This window comes from Taudactylus pleione, unplaced genomic scaffold, assembly GCF_031769625.1.
Source record: "Taudactylus pleione unplaced genomic scaffold, aTauple2 ptg000373l, whole genome shotgun sequence".
In the NCBI taxonomy this organism is placed as follows: Eukaryota; Metazoa; Chordata; class Amphibia; order Anura; family Myobatrachidae; genus Taudactylus; species Taudactylus pleione.
In genome coordinates this window covers 3,672,770-3,690,395 of record NW_028284774.1, presented here as the reverse complement: position 1 = coordinate 3,690,395, position 17,626 = coordinate 3,672,770, and the positions used below count along the sequence as shown (strand labels likewise).

Here is a 17,626-nt window from a genome sequence, read left to right as displayed (position 1 = left end):
TCAGCTCACTATGCATAAGGAATTGTAATTACAAGATGTGACCAGATCTACAGTATATATATGGATGTTTTACAATTTTTTTGTGCACATGTAGCACAAAAAAAGTAAAGTGTAATTTGCGCAAATAAATGTAGTGCAATACTGCATTGGCCCCAATGTATTCAATTACAGTGCAGTCTGGACAGCACGGATGGCGTAGTGGTTAGCAATGTACTGCAGTACCATCCATCTCTGAATCAGCACATGGCTCATCTGTGTGGAATTTGTATGTTCTTCCAGTATTTGCATGGGTTTCCTCAGGGTGCCTCAGTTTCCTCCCACACTCCAAAAACATACGGATAGGTTAATTGGCTTCTGACAACATGTTTTACCTTAGTCTGTGTATGTCTCCATGTGAAAGGAAACTGATTATAAAATCCACTGATGTGAATGACTGAAATAGGCTCTGTAAAGTGCGCACTATATAAATAAGTGTTAATAAATAAAGAAGCCTGCCAAATGGACCAAATACAATTCTAATAATTCATTTTTATTTAATTAGCGTCCGCATACAGTACGTCGCAGTGCTTTAAAACTTAACATAGTACACTTTGATACTCAAACGTTTACCAACACAGATGATACTTTATATGTAAGTGTACATGAAAAATATATATAAAAAAAATTTGTAGACAATAGCGGTAACATTTTCAAATTCACTTTTATTTACATTTTGGCCTGGTTAAGGCATTGGGAAGCAAATACCGTGACCATTTCCGTTTTAATACACAGCATTCATACTAAATCCAATATCTTTAAGACAAAACTGTTTTATAGCAGAGTACCTCTGAGAAATTACATGCTCATGTTTTTCTTAAGCAATCAATGCAAAATAAAAAAGTTTTCTTGGCACAGCTTGTATTGTTTCATTCAGTTATTTTATTTCTTAACCTATGAAAAATAGATGTATTGTGACGAGACATTTTGTAGATCCTGGAGTTATTGTGTAGTACACGTTGGAAGGAATCAGTTTGTTTGCAAGACTTGAGAAATCGTTGATACATATGCAGCATTGTCTTTATATAATATATACACTCTCTTAGTAAAAGATTTTGTATTTGATTTTCATTATTATTCAAAGAAAACCGGATTCTTGCATATTTACCATATGTCTTTACAAGCTGAGGAGTGGTATCATCTGCAAACAGCCATGAAATTGTTTTTATACCGTAAATATCAACAGTTTAATACAATTCACCTGACTGCTTCTTTAGAGTAACAACATTCAACTATTACCATCAACACATTCTGGTGTGGAAAAGAGAAGACCAATCTAATGATGGGTTTCTAATTCAAGGATAGTCCATTCTCCATGGGGTGAGGAACACTCATCGGGAGAAAAACTAGTCACTGTGACACTTGTTGAGTCCTCAAATGGAGATGACAAATCCCCCCATGCTTTGCCCTGAGATTTTGAATTCTCTCTAGCTAAAAGCAATGTCTGATTGATTAGGTACTGTGCTAGACTGAGATCCTCAGGGACGGAGTTTATAATATCAACGTCTGATCCATGATCAGCTAGCAGCTGTCTTAGCAGTGTCCAGTCCCTCTCTACAAACTGCTGATCTTCAAAATCAAAATCCATTAGTCTAGATTCAGTCTTCAGTCTCTGGTCAATTCCTTCGCCAGGATCCATCTCATATATAGGAGAAAGGGACTTTGGAGGTCGATGGTCATACATGCAGGATTGTGCCAATGAGTCAATATCATCTATGTGCCCTGAAATAATTCATAATACTGTACATTGTAAAATAGTTATGCTCTGACCCCAGAGTCACTGAAGACGAACATACGATCATTAAAACATGGGGTACACAGACATTTCACAAACATATATGTTAATTTCTAAACAGATTATCGCTTAGAAATCAAAGTGAAGCAGCAAGATAAACCTGGCTAAGGCTGGACATACACTATACAATTATGTGGCCAATATAGGCGGTTCGCCCAGCTAATTGAACTGTGCATGTCCACGGCTGATCCGCACATATCGGTCGAGCATGCCGAATCATCTAGCATATCCGTAGGATGTTTTATTTTAAAGTGACAAGTGGGCTGCATGAGACGATGTATGCACTTCTGCGGCCGACTGTCAGACATTTCCCCTGTTCCTCCCCAGGGGAGGAAGCCAGATATCGTGTGACCATGCACTGTCTCACGGTGTAAGGCCACAATGTCTGCTGGGTGTCAGGCTGCCAGATAAAATGTCTGTGGGTCTGTCACACATTTTATCTGTCAGTGTATGCCCAGCATTAGGAACAAATATGTGGAATTTCTGATACAGAAAATTGGTAACTTCAATAGACAATTAAAATCAAAGGAGGCAGTAAACAATGCTCCAACCCATATATCCTCTCTTTCTTCATCTTTAAAAAACAAAAAGGTTAATAAATGCGATTATAACACCGTCCTTAAACTGTTAGAGCTAAAGGCTTGGAGATTAGAACGGCAGGGAAATATTAATGCTCTCAGTAGATAGGAGATATCACTAATGGTCAACACTACTTGTGCGGGTGACTGAATTCAACCATTATTCTGCACTCTGCCAGCTAGTACAAATATATGTACAACTAGATCTACATTTTTCTGACAATGCAAGATTTATTAATAGCCAATTAAAAAGGAAACACTATAATAGTGATAATATAACTACCTACTGTTGGCATTTCAGTAAAAGGTGACAAAAATGATAAACCTCTGCAAAATAGCAAAATAACTCTACATATCTAAATTTGCAACATATATAGACTTATAAAATGCATTTTATACTGTACTCTTTGAAATTAAAACAGATAAAGAAAAGAAGAAAACAGATGATAAAGTTTGAGCAACTAATAGCTTTATGTAATAAGAAATACACAAATGACATATTTAGTTATATACCATTGCAGAAACAAACAAAATACTGGTTTTGTTGCTTTTTTTACAACACACATGGGTTTTGTCTGAATGCGGGTTATACAATAACAGATATACTGCTGATGCATGGGATGTGGAGGCTATGGGGTCAGGTGATGCGGTGGCCATGGGGTCAGGTGATGCGGTGGCTATGGGGTCAGGTGATGCGGTGGCTATGGGGTCAGGTGATGCGGTGGCTATGGGGTCAGGTGATGCAGGAGCATATGTGCAGTGAAGCCTGAAAGCCCAAATGGGGCTTCTCATTGAAATCATGGAGCCCAATCATGCCCAGAAGAAAAGCAGGCCCCTGGAGGATGAACAGGCATCACCATGCTCCAGAGGAAAATGTGGACAGAGGGTGATGGCAATGGAATGTTATGCCACTCAATCAAAATGCCAAATGTTGCGTTATTACAGCTCAATGTGCTTTGCAAAAGGTAATGAATGCTGGGATTTTTAGTTAAACATCAGCTGAAGAGACTACGGGTTATATATACTAAAGTGAGAGTTTTTAGAAGTGGAGATGTTACCCATAGCAACCAGTTTCTAGCTATTATCTTATATCTAGAAGGTGCTAGTTAAATGGTAAGTAGAATCTGATTGGTTGCCAAGGGCAACATCTCCATTTCTAAAAACTCACTTTAGTAAATATACCCCTACATGTTGCGATGACTGAGAATAATTAAAGAAAAAATGTGGAAATGACCAATCTATGCGATGTGCTAAGGCTAAAGACATACAGCCTTAAGCTGGCTACACATCTAAAGATTATCTGTCCAACCAGCCAACTAGTTGATTGGTTGGAATGAAAATCTGGTAAGGAATTGGAGTAAATGATGATCAGCAATTTGCTCCTAAATGCTAGAAAACAGATGAAAATGGTCGTCAGACAAGTTTGTTAAATGTTTGATCCAAACAATTTGTTCAAACAACAGTTTGTGTCCATTTTCCGGCGTTTGGGAGCAAATTGCTGATTGTCAGTTACTCCCGTACCTTACCAGATTTTCATTCCAACCAATCAACTAGTTGGCTGGTTGGACAGATCATCTTTAGATGTGTGGCCAGCTTAAGTACATCACAATATAAAAGAGATAAAGGTGTGTATTTCTGTAAATATATAAAATTGATTATTTACCAAATACATAAAACAATACATACGCACATTTTAATAAACGCTTTATTTTTTTAAAACGCTACTCACTTACCTTTCATGTCCAGTCCCTTGGTTTCTAATCCGCAGAAACATATCTTTCATAATCATCTTCAGCTGGTCACACCTATAGCTCTGGGAAGGGATACTGTCTTTTTACAGTTTAGGAAGTTGCACTAACACCTCCTGAAGCTGAATAGTAATTGACCTCTTACGCAATGAAAACCAAAATGAAAATTAAATTATATGGTCTGTGACGTTGAGACTGTAGATTCACAATTGTTAGTTCCCCTAAAATTACTTCAGGGATATGCCATACCATTATCACTCCCGTTTAATTCTGATAATGTACTTTTAATGTACACTTCAGATTGCATGATACCTGTGGTTTTCGTTTACACTTTCGATGAAATTGCTTTTGATGTAGTTATTATAGTGATCAGCTAGCCACAGACCTGAGACAGGCGGCTATCCGGCATGCATCACATTGTAATTCATAATAAAAATCAACTATTTCATTGACATCTGACATTTTATTTATAACTATGTGGATATTATTACTGCCCCAAAGGGACACCAGACTGTTACAACAATGCTCTTTATTCTGCATTATTCATTGCAAAACCACTGTCTATTATACGGAATATGTTAGGGCATAAGACTTTCAAAATACTCTGCAATTACAGTACATTATTACAAAAAGTTAGTTTACATTGTTTTTACAAGTTATGTTTATAGCAACTAAAATGTCATTTGTTTTACTCGGACGTGACAATCAAGTTAATTGGTAATCAGGAACCTACCTCCAATACACATAGAAAGCCCTCGCACTTTAAGTTCAACTGCCAGAGGAAGCAGACATCATTATGTGAAATGCGTTGCAACAATTGAAGTGACGGGAAATTGGGAATACTTAAATTTTTATTTTTTTTTTACTTTAAACTGGTTCCATTTTCCATTTCTTTTATTTTTAAACTATTTTGAAATAAAACTTTTTATATGCTTTCAGCTCACCAAGTCACAGTAAATAATTAAGTGCTTTTTTCCACCAGGTTTTGCCACGCAGTGACTGCTACACTATATAGATAAAAGTAATTGGACATTGACAGCAAATGGATCAAGATTGAATTAATGTCAGTACTGTGTAGATCCACCACGTGCAGTTATTATTGCAGACACCCTTCTTGGCAAACTGTCCACAAGTTCCTGGATAAAAGCAGGCGGTATGTTTTGCCATTCCACCTTATGTACAGTGACCAACTGTGACACTGAAGAAGGTCGAGTTGGCCTAGAACACACCTGTCGCTCCAATTCGTCCCAGAGGTTCTCAATGGGGTTCAGATCTGGACTCTGAGCTGGCCAGTCAATCCGGGTTACTGAATTTTCTGTATATCAGTCCAGCGTCACCCTGGAAACATGACAGGTGGCATTGTCGTACTGATAAAAACATTTGTTGTTTCCATAGAACTGCAGGGGCATGGGCCTCCCTACCAAGTGTTCTTGTAGAAACCACTACATTAGTGTCCATTTGGAACTCCTGTGCAATGACATGCATGGGACCATTTCACTTGAGCAGAGGGGTGTCCAAATCACTTTTGTCTACATAGTGTATGCATGTTTTAGAATTCCATGTAAAAACTTTGGCCGTCATATGAGGGTGAGTTTTTGCTACTAAGAAGATCAATAGATTGGGTGCTTCCTAATTTTTTAAGGCCTGAAATTCACCTATAGGAGGTGTCACAGTTTTGGTACATTTCAATGATATCCAGTGTACACTAGGAGTGTAGGATTGATTTCTTTATCTTTCTAGATACACTGAGATGAGGAGACGGAACATCTAAAACCATAAACATATTTAAATGCTTGAAACACTCAAGGGGTGAGTGCAATGCATCACACAATTGTAAAGCCACAGGTCACGTTCCACTATATATATTTCATTTTGTGTTTCACTGTCCCGGAGGTCAATCAAAATTCTGCATGCTATTTAGATAAGACCAAGGGCGCTCCTATTCCTTTCTGGCTGCCATCTTTGGAACATTTTATGGATGTATTGCAAACTCAATTATGAATTTAGGCTTACACTGGTGCTGATCTATTATTTTGCCAACTTCTAAGTTTGAATAAACCATATCCCTAAGCAGTACTACAGACATGGCTAAGGCAGATCAGAAGGCAGGGGACTGGAGAGAAACGGTAAGTGATCTCCCACTTACTCACATGGACACAAATATTCATATATGTATGTAGGTGTATTTATAATATGCAGTGAGATGTCAATTTAGGCTGCAATCCATATAAATGCCCAGTGTGCTTATTTTATAGTAGAGCAATTTAGGCCAATTATATATAAAGTATATAAAGCTTCTCACTTTATGGATTATCCATACCCTCCCATGAAAAACATGTTTGCCATTTTGCGATTACAGTTGGCTTTATTAAAGGCACTGTAGCTCGTTGGGCTATACATAAAGACACAAACATGCTATTGAAATAGATTTTTGACAGATCACTATGAGATTAGAGTGACTAGCTTTTGTGTTATGAATATATAATGCTACAGCAAAGAGCCGTATTCAATATGAGCCGAGCCACGATGCTTTTTTTGCGGCCCGGACTTTCCGCCTACTTCGCCTGTTTGGTATGCGGAAAAGTATCGCGGCCGTCCCGGCTTTACCCCGTATTCAATGGAATACACGAAAACGGGACCCAGCGAAAATGAAACAAGCGGAAAGTACTGTCAGTTTTGGGGAAATCAGCCTGACACCCAACAAAAGATGCTCTGACATGGGGGTTCCCTATGGTACCCCCTGATTTGGCTTGCTGAAGGAAATTAGCTTCTAAATAGCGTTTTTCCTATACGTGATGCAGAATAGTATTTATGAGTTTTTTTCCCGAAAATAAGTCTTCTCAGCAAATTCGGGGTACTTGAAAATGGGGGTCAGCATATTTAAAAGTTGCTAAAGTGAAGTTGAAAAAATCGTGAAAAATCCACCTGCCGCAAGCACCTGCAATCCAAAAAACACTTGGGGCATACTTGGGGCCCCCCCCCCCCCAAAGTCAAATTCGCTAGTTTTTAAGTTTGTACCCCAACATTTGTTTTTTTCGCCCCTTTTTCAAAGTGATATTTTGGATTGTACTTAAGTATTTTTTTTAAATTTTTTGACACAGATTACCTTTGGGGGACTGTCTGAAGGCTGCATGGGGGTTCCCGCAACGTTGCACCCCAAAACCCCAATTCTGCACTTTTTTCCGCCTCCCATTCATAGGCGAAACTTTTCCGCCTATTACATTGGATTGACTTTACGCCTAGGCAGAAAGTCTTTAAATTGAATACGGGGTAAAAGTCAAACAGGCGAAAATGATGTCATCGGCGAAAAGTTTCCACCAAAAACACGCGGAAACTGACTTTTCGCCTCAAATTGAATACGGCCCCAAGTTGGTCAACCTTGTGAACACTGTAATAGAGAGATGCTCAAATTAATCAAACTTGGTTCAGGGATATCAAATTTGTTGGGAGTAGGATTTTGATTTGTTTGCTTTAACTGGAAACTTGAACCCAAATTGAATATGTCAAAGACATGAGTAAAACTATAAAAAAATGTTGCCCGTTTCAAATTAAATTTCATTTTGTTTTTCATTTTTATATGGAAGCTCACATCTGTAACTGTTAAATTTATTATATACAATGTAGGCGTTAAAGCTTGAGAATTTTGAATCCAACTTGCAATTGTTCACCTTGCTTAAAACAAAAAAAGTTCCCTATTTAAAGTTCGAGAATTTAACTTTAGACTGGATTTATCGAATCAAGAACCACTTTAAAACAGATTCAAGCATCTCTACATTCCAATACACAGATCTGAAACTAGCTGTGCCCACAGAAATTAATGCACCAAGCACTGACACCTAACAACATATATAAAACTTCATGTTCAGTCAGTAGACCAGCAAACCAAAGGTAAAATACCACATCAAGTGAATCATGCAAACGAGCCCATTTATTTTAACACACATTATATATATATTTTTATATATATGTCAGGGATAGGCAACTAGTGGCTCTCTCCAGCGGTTTCTAAATGATACTGTAGGAGGGAGGATTGCCAGTCCTCTTTGTAAGTAAGAAAGTACCTGAACACAAATACAAACACCTGTACAAAGGTAAAAGTATTTTGTCATTTGAATGTAAAGTGACAGTATATTCAAAATGTTAATGGATTTGCAATCATTATATATTCTTCATCATCGTTATTATAGAACACTGCATTGTAAATAAATAATAACTCTACGATTTGATAGTTAATGTTTGTTACCTGCAGATAAAGCAGTGTTGGAGCTTTCAGTGGATGGTGCATGGCTGTCTCTGCCTTGGTAATCAAGAAACTGACTCTTACAAACAGTTTTAGTACAGCAAAACCTTTGTGTGTCAGAGGGTAATTCTGTGTACAGATCCAAATGGCATGGCCGTGCCTGTGATTTAAGTTCACCTTCTGCTTCTGTGGGTCTGTAGGAGCCCTTACACGCACCAGCTTCTGCCACTTCCTGGACAGTCATGGAGTTTTCCTCCAAAGCTGGTTGTATTGCAGCCAAACATGAATATTCACTTGTGTTTTCCAGCAGCTTGCCCTCTTTCATTTGGGAACGTCCTGAACATAATGCTGAAGAGCCATCCATATTGTTTTTCTCAAACACATCAGATGGTGTTAGGGACTCAGCCTTTCGCACTTGCGAAGTATGATGATCTCCCTCATCTGATCCTAATTCTTCGCACTCATCCACAGACAGGAGCACAGACCTCATGAAATTTTTATTGTCAGGGGCTCGTTGGCCTTCACTTTCAAGATCAACAATATCATCAAAAGCTAAATTGATGATGCCTTGATAGGGCTGTGCGGCAACCTCAGGTGGATCCTTCAGCCCAGCGTTTTCAGCCTCTGATCGTTCGTCTTCAGTTTCATCAGCTGATGAGGACAGATGTTCGATTTCCTGAGAAAACTGTACATTGCTGCAAACAGCTGTATGAGCTGCACTGTGTCTGGATAAATCCCTTTGCAGCCATGGTTCTGTTCTTTTTCGAGGTCCTTCATCATCACTAGTTGAGTTGACACGAAATAACTCCGAACTGTCTTTTTTCAATTTGACATCAATTCTTAAACTACCATCATAACCCTTCAGTTCTTCAGGAGTACTTGTGTCACTACTACTTCTCCCAAGAAAATCATGGCAGCGCATAGTGCTACACTTCGAGATTCCCCTTTCATTGGAGCCATCATCGTCCTGAGAGCCACCAGCATCATAATCTTCAGACCTTGGCTTTATGTCATCAGAGGACGTACTGGCACTGCCACTCTCAGATTCTGGACTCTCGCGTTCATGTAACATACTCGAGTGTTTATTCCATTGACCCATAAACTTCGTGTCATAGTTTTGACGGCTATCAGCCACTTCAGTAATTATCATCTCTCTCGGATAGTCGAGGATTTGCCTTTCTGATGTACAGTTCATAAGAGGTCCGCCAATATGTTGATGGCTGGCAGAAACACCTTGTAAACAGGATTCAGCAGCATTAGTAGAGCTATGCATATTTCTACTAGTGTCCTCAGAGTACTCCAGAAATGCCATAGATTCTTCTTTTGGCTTTGGTGCTCTTTCAACTTCTTTTACAGAACACAACTCGCTTTCACTTGAACTATCAGCACATTTAGAGTTCTCTGAGTCACAGATAATTTTACAGTTTGGCTTCTGTTCGCTGGAAAGACTCATAAAGTGCACTTCATGTGACCCTGTATTATCTACATTTATCGCTTTTGTTGGATTTGTATCTTCTGTCAAACCTTCTTTTGAATTAGATATGTAAAGTAGAGCAGATGCTGCTGGATTATTTTCTTGGCAGTGGTAATGCTCTAAATTAGGCTTCTGTAGCTTAGATTCTTGATTGCACATTGAAATGGCCAGATAAGCAGCATCTGCAGTAACTGCCATGCCCCCAGAATGGTCTGCTCCCTCATCAAACTGACAGCTGGCAGCTTGCTTGTCTTCATTTACTATAGACACAGGGCTCTCAGATCCATCTGATTTAGGGAGGTTTTTCCCCAAACATGTTGCAGGCTGGTGGCCATTTTTTACCGCAGGAGGAGAGATTTTTTGACCCGACCTGTGATTTAGACTGGAAGTTTTAGAATTACTCTGTACTTTGGGTTTGGATTCTTTGTGATTTGCAATAGAAGATTTACTGCCACTATATTTATTACTTTGCAGATTAGATTGTGTTTTGCTTGTTGATGCCAGTGTAGTTTTTGTAGTCTTTTTAATCAAGGGTCCATTCTTATCTGCAGAGGTAGACTGGTTTGCTAACTTCGTGTCTGATTTTACTTCAGTTTGTTTGGAAGTGACAGATTTAGGCAAATTTGAGCTATCACCGGAAATAGCTGTGAATAAATAAATGAAAAAAAAAAAAGCTTAACATTAAATATTACTAAACTAATAAACTTTCAGTTTCTCCTATATTTCCCAACTGATTTCAACATTCTGACACTATATCACTATAACCTTTTCATGCTGCCATTTCCTACACTAGTGGTTCCAGTATACACAGTAAGTGAAAGGGGAGCATTCTAGTATCAAAGACAGTTATCCTACTCATAAACCACTAAAACAGATAAATCAATATTTTAAAGTAAAATAACCTAAATCCTATATCTATAAAAAAAAAAAGACTGGAATGGTGTATTGCGTCTACAACATCGCTGCAAACTACACAGAATTCTCTTTTGGAATACAAGTTTAAACGTTCATGATCCTAAAGAGTTACCTTGTTTTTTCGTCAGCGCAGCTGGGGCACTCTTTGGCCTTAGAGCAGTACAATTTACAGTGCCAATTTTGTTTCCCTTCTTTTTCTGAAGTACTGAATCATTCCCTCCTTCGGCAGATATTTTTTTTGTTGAAGAGCTACTAAAAGTAGAAAATAAATGCAAAAACCTTTGTATTTGCAACGTTAAAAAATAAACAGTGTAAACCACACATGAATCAGTTCAGAGATAGTAATGGTTATAATACTCAAATGGCAGTGAAAACATTTAGGAAATAAGATTATGAAGGAAAGGGTATGGACGTTCTCAAGCTGAGCACAAGTACAGAAAAACGTAGGGATACACAGAGAACAACAAATAGACTACCTTGGCTTAAGATAAAAGCATGAAAGATACAGATATGAACAGACCTGCTCACTTCCCGACACTCTGCTCCATTGACCTTTCGTTTAACTGAGCTCCCGTTGGATATTTTTGTTGTAGTAGATTTAGATTTTGCACCTAGAAATGAAGACCATATCATCGAGGTTAGTTTGTATTGGTTATTGTTCTGTTTGGATATCACTGGGAGGTCTGTAAACTTCTTCAGCAAAATAATTTTTATAATAATCAGCTAAGGTCTGTACCTTCTCCGACATGGGCAGTGGAAGACAGGGTGTGCACTGCAGGAGCAGATGCCTCCTACTGCAGCGAGAAATGGGAAAAACCTTAGCTGGAGAGGGGGAGGACCACTCTGCGGGTGCCAGGAACGAGGTAAGTATTCAGAGAGGATAGAGTTAGGTTTTCAGATTCAAAGTACCATTAAACCTTTGCCTATGTCCTATGAAGCAAAGTGCAAGTATCAATTGCATCCTTTCTTTCAAACTCGTATCTCTCTTTCTCTCCAGTAAGCAGGCCGTTGTCCCTATTTGAGACGATGAGGGTCATGTAGAGGACAAATAGAGAACTTACATATAGCAACCAATCAGCTTCTACCCATCATTTTATAGAATGGACTTGATAAATTATAGCTAAAAGCTGATTGGTTGCTAAGGTCAACTTCTTCACTTGTCGTCTTTAGAACATTCGAGACATCTTCCCCCGAGTTTGCACTTGTTATCTAACAGCACCTAATTTCCACAAACCATGATTTATAGGGGCATAGAAAAGGGATATAAGTGGCGTTCTCCATCCCATACCGTGGCATAAGGTGCATCAATCCACTCATGTATGCTCGTATAGTACCTTGGTGGTTGGAAACCTAATATAACTTTTTAACTCTGACCAAGATAAATACTTTTTGTCATTGTAAAAGAACGAAATTACAAAAAAACAGGTAAACCACATACACATTACAGCATGGAACAATCATACAAGTTAAAATCCCCATTCAGGTTCATTCTAACAATAATAAATGGAAAAAAACTGTTCCTATACCGCGGAGTTCTAGATTTGATACACTGGAAGCTCCTATTTGATGGTAGAAGAGAAAACACACTATGGTCCGGATGCTGGCAATCCTTTATGATGCCATTTCCTTTGCATAAACTGTTCTTAATATAAAATTCTCAATAGAAGGCAACTCACTACTGATAATACTTTCCGCCGTTTTAACGACTTGCTCTAACAACGTATGATCCGCTTTAGTACTATTCTGATACCAAACTGGTATACAATAGGTTAGCACACTCTTGATGACGCAGCAATAAAAATTCACCATATTTTTCTTAGATAGACTCGCTGCCTGTAACCTCCTTAAAAAATATAAACGTTGTTTGCGCATGCCAAAACATTAGAATGCCAGGATAAATATTCAGAGATTTTAAGACCCAATAATTTATAATCTTTTACCCTCTCAACCTCCAAACTGTCAATAGTCAGTGGCAGTAGCAAAGACCTATCCGCCCTCCTAAAATCATTGATTATTTCTTTAGTTTTAGTATAATTGTTCAAAGATCCATCATAAGGTCTCTCCTACGGTTTCCCTTCTATGTTGGAGATGCAGTAAAGCAGTGGTGTCCCCCATACATATAAGGTGTTTCGCTCTCTGTATGGCTGTCGCCCACTCTCTTGTCTTCTTCATGATACGTAATGCAGACCAAGCTTCCCCTTTACCATTGACAATTTGTTGTTTAATTCCCTGTTTATATAAGAAATAATCCTTTTCTGTAAGTCATTACCACTAATACTGTGTTTGGCAACAAGCGTTCTGTATATATTTATTGATTAGCTTACTGAATAAACAAAGTGCACGTTACATTTATTTAACCAATATATTTTATATATAGACATACATACAGTATATACACATACATACAAATTGCTTCTGTAGCTAATTAATGCTTCAGTAGCTCATTAAAACTGATACGAAATGACAACTTCAGCCAGACATCACTGCACTCCCAGGCTTCGGCTCCCTGCATTCTCCATTCACATTGGCCAGGCAATTTATTTGACGATATCTATTGCAGCTAATAGAACAGCTTGCTGAATTACTCAATGAAAATGTGTGCCAAGAAACTTATGAGAATGTGTATGTGTCAGAGACAGAGAGAGAGTTGTGTCACATTATATGAGAGCGTGTCTGAGAGAGAAAATGGGAGAGCGAGTAATGTAAAATCACCAGTATTGAGCTACAAGACAAGCATGCTCATACACTAAATGCCATGACAATAGATCTACCAAGTTCCCATCATTAGCAGAACACACTAACCATGAGACATGTATGAATGATCATAGTCCAAATGGTCATGGTCCGACAGACAAAATTTTAGGACCCACATATGCAGAGGTTTTAAGTCAATTTATTCTATACCAACCAATTGTTTGCAATGTTTATTACCTGTATCGAGCGGAGAATTACTTTTCATTAAGCGGTAATGACCAAGTGACCCCAAAACAATGCCAAAATGGGGTTCACCAAGTCAGTCAAAACGTTGGCATTGTTTTTGTTTGTGTACAGAATCTCTCACAGCTTGTAGATCGAATTTTATTACCCTGACATTACTTCAAATGCTGCATACACACACAATGATTTTGTTACCAACGATTTTATGAACGATTTTCTGTCAGATTATTTAAAGTGTAATGAACGATTTTTTTGAACTACAAACGATTTTTGCATATTCCCTTAATGAAAATCATTGAGTTGACAAGTCTGACTGAACTACAAACTACAAATGTGAACGCGCATGAACGATAATCGTTCATGGTTTGACTCAGAAAGTGAACGATTTTGTTAAACGATATCGTTTAATGATAATCGTTCAAAAAATCGTTGTGTGTGTATGCAGCTTTAAAGCTCAAAGAAAACAACAGCAGGGTACTGTGGAGACAACATGGCGTAAAGTGAGAAAATAGGACTGTGGCCAACGCTTTACGTTAACTTTGCCTTTTCATTTTACAGTTGATTGCACACATAAAACAGCAATGTGGGACTTAATCAAGAATGGATTTATGTAGATTACCATGTGTGAATAAAGACGTATTCTAATTATATTTTATTTATTGGGTGTTACAAGGTGTCGGCTACATCTTAAGATGTATACACACGGATTAAAATGCACGATATGAACGATATTGATCATATCGTTATCATTCACATCGTGCATTTTTCGGTGCCTCCAACCCACCAACGACCTGCGATGCGCGGGCACGTATGGATGATAACGATATCGTCCATCACCCGTGCATGCAGGCCAACCTGGTCGATATCGACCAGGTTACTATAGGGACCCACGAACAACGTTGGCCATCGTTGGTAGGTTGGTGGTGTGCTGGATGATCGATATTGATCATCCAGCACACCCGGGAGATCGTTCAACGATATCGTTATCGTATGCACCATTACTTTAATAAGCAACACTAAATATTGAAATACATAAGATTATAAACACAATGATACAACCAACTGCAGAGTGAAAGGATAGGGGACAGTAGAGGGTAGAAGAGAGAGTGACTCACTGAATCACACAAGGAAGGAAGGGGGGGGGGGTGGAAACAAAACTGTGATCAGATCAGAATGGATAGACAGACCACATCAGAGTCATTGGAGGAGAAAAAGTAGACAGCAATAAGGCACACTGGTGATACAGTCTAAAAGGAAATAGTATAACAAGGCGAGTGTACTGGGAGGGAGGGTAAGGGGTAAGTATTCAGAGGAGCTGTGCAGTGAGTTATTATACATTTTTTAGGAAGAAGGGAGTCTTAAGGTCTTGTTTAAAGGTGTGAAGACTGGCAGAAAGTCTGACAGAACAAGGGAATGAGTTCCAGAGTAAAGGGGCAGCATTAGAGAAATATCTGATGTGGAGTAAGAGCAGGTAACTAGAGTGGAATTGAGGTGGCAGTTGGAGGAGGGGTGGAAAGAGGAATTCAAGTTTTAGTGAATAGGGACAACTTTCTAAATTTACAATAGCATAGTATGCACTACTACTTCTAATGTAAACTTGAAATTTGCTTTGAATGCAAAAAGTGTTTTCCAGTACAAATACATAGTGGTTAGAGCTCACTTACTACCCAGTGGTTCTTTTTAGAGTTAGCCCTTGTGAGAATTAAATGGCTATTGAGGAAAATTCAGCCTGAAAAGGAAACGAAAGTCGTTTGTGAAAAAGAACTCGTCTGGACAATGCTAAAATAGCAATATAGTATATAACAAATATACACTTTATATCCTGTAGACAAATGGGGCAGTTGCGTATATATAATGGGTGAAGGCTGTGCAGTACACATGGGCCCTGGGTCCATGGGAATCAACAACACCACACCCTGCACCCAGTACAGTTACCTTTGTCCGCTGCTGCCTGCTTTGGTCTTCCAGTGATCTCTTTGGAAATCTAGTGTTGGTGCCATATTTCTGAAGTAATCATCTGAAATATGGCACCAGCGTCAAGATAATGTCATAATATACGCATGCACAGAAATGAGTGTTTGAAGGTCTGCGCGTGCCCTGGCACAGTTTCCTTTCTTCATTGTTACCGCTCTAAAGCTGGGTTCAAATTTGCCGGCCTGAAATATTGTACCAGGGGGTACACATTGAGCGATGTAATGAACGACGGAACGATCCCTCGTACCGTCCTTCATTACCTGCAACGGCACCGCATTCGATGTCGTCCGGCTGGCCGCGCAGCATGGTCGACCGGATGATATCACATGCGACCGTGCAGATAGTCCATAAACATTATGCGATCCGCCTGATCTATAGTTTCGATCCGCATCAGAACGATAGATCGTTCAATGGAGCACATAGTGTGTACCCAGCTTAAGACGAAGTTGGAAATTGCACGCAGAGAGATGCAATTTCGGTGGGCGTTTCATGGAGATAACAGGGCTGTATAGCCAGTCATGGTCAAAGATTCAGTTGCATGGACAACGGCGGCCATGTTCAGACGGAGAAATTTAACCTACCATAGGATAAGTGTAATCTTCCGGTTTGGTATAAAAGACAGACAAGAATAATGTCAGTCTGTGATGTGCCTACACTGAACGATCAGTCGGTGTAAGTATGATCAATCATCTGCAAACATGCTGAACCCGACGTTATCGTCAGGTTGACCAGCATGTTTGCACGATGATAGATAGAAACATAGAATTTGACGGCAGATAAGAACCACTTGGCCCATCTAGTCTGCCCTTTAAAGATGTGTCTAAAAGACCAATTTTTTAAACAAATCTGCAGACGATTTTCAAACAATTATCAAACAATATCGTTAATCGCTCATTTTATTCGTCTAGTGGATAGGAACCTTAAGATAGACTATGTCTAGATAGACAACAGATGTTGGAGGTAATAGGTCGACAGGGACAAAAAGTTCACACATAAAAGGTCGACATGGATGAAGGTCGACAGATACAAAAGGTTCGATACAAAAATAGTCAAATTTGTTTTGTTTTCTAACCCTAATCTTCTCCTCCCCTTGGTACTTTACCCTCCCGTCAAGTGCCTAACCCTAACAATAAACATGTGTTGAACATTTTTGTGTCGCTTTCATCCCTATCGATCTTTTGTCCCTGTTGACCTATTGCCTGTCTAGACATTGTCGACCATTTTAATGCCTAACTATTGACTAGAACCCATTTTCTTCGCGGGTGGAAGGATGGTGCGTCTTCGTATGTGCTGCGTCTCAGAAGGCTGAAAATCAGTCGCAACATTTGCACAAAGACGAAGACGCTGTTGCGTAAAAAGCAGAAGTCACAGCTGCAACTACATCCACCTCCAAACGACGCCCTTTATGAACATTTCTACATTAAGTCTTCCGATATCACACTTATGAACAGTAACGGTATCTACTCTATTGTAACCACTGACATCACTGAGGCATGATGCTCAAGGTACTCAACTCGATCCACTATGACATTACTTGGCCCTAGAAAATTCATAAGTTGTCTGCATTCTTTATTTTTGGCACATCCAACAATATGTCTGTTTCTACTGAGCTTTGCAAGTATTTATATTGATATGATTCACTGTAAGCAAGATAGGTTTTATGCCTTGTCTGCTACTTGGCTGTTCATACAATAATATCCTAGTTTTATCTGTAGTAATAAACTCAACCTCCATTTCATCTATGATTTCTAATTCAAATTAAACAAATAAAATAATACATTTCCTATGCAACAAGGCAATAGACTTTTCTTTATCATAGCACTGATTTAAAGTATAAGTCAAGGATTAAACATACATAAATGGTTTGTTTACAGCAATTTGGTTGCGTAATATAAAAAAATAACAAATGCCATGGACGAACCACTTTCA

At 38.8% G+C, this 17,626-nt stretch overlaps 1 protein-coding gene across 4 annotated transcripts in view; it reads right to left on the bottom strand.

The window, feature by feature from the left end:
- Window positions 1–548: 548 nt before the first annotated feature.
- Window positions 549–17,626, bottom strand: part of BTBD8 (BTB domain containing 8) — a 153,462-nt gene continuing 136,384 nt past the window's right edge. For 3 of the 4 annotated variants that reach the window (XM_088444894.1, XM_088444897.1, XM_088444896.1), the window contains 4 exons: window positions 11,307–11,397; window positions 10,899–11,038; window positions 8,401–10,515; window positions 549–1,758 (listed from right to left, as the gene is read on the bottom strand). In XM_088444894.1, coding sequence (XP_088301020.1) covers window positions 1,313–1,758; window positions 8,401–10,515; window positions 10,899–11,038; window positions 11,307–11,397 — 2,792 coding nt within the window. In that variant the 3' untranslated portion in view covers window positions 549–1,312. The remainder of the gene's footprint in view (window positions 1,759–8,400; window positions 10,516–10,898; window positions 11,039–11,306; window positions 11,398–17,626) is intronic. The other variant, XM_088444895.1, reaches the window with a different exon arrangement.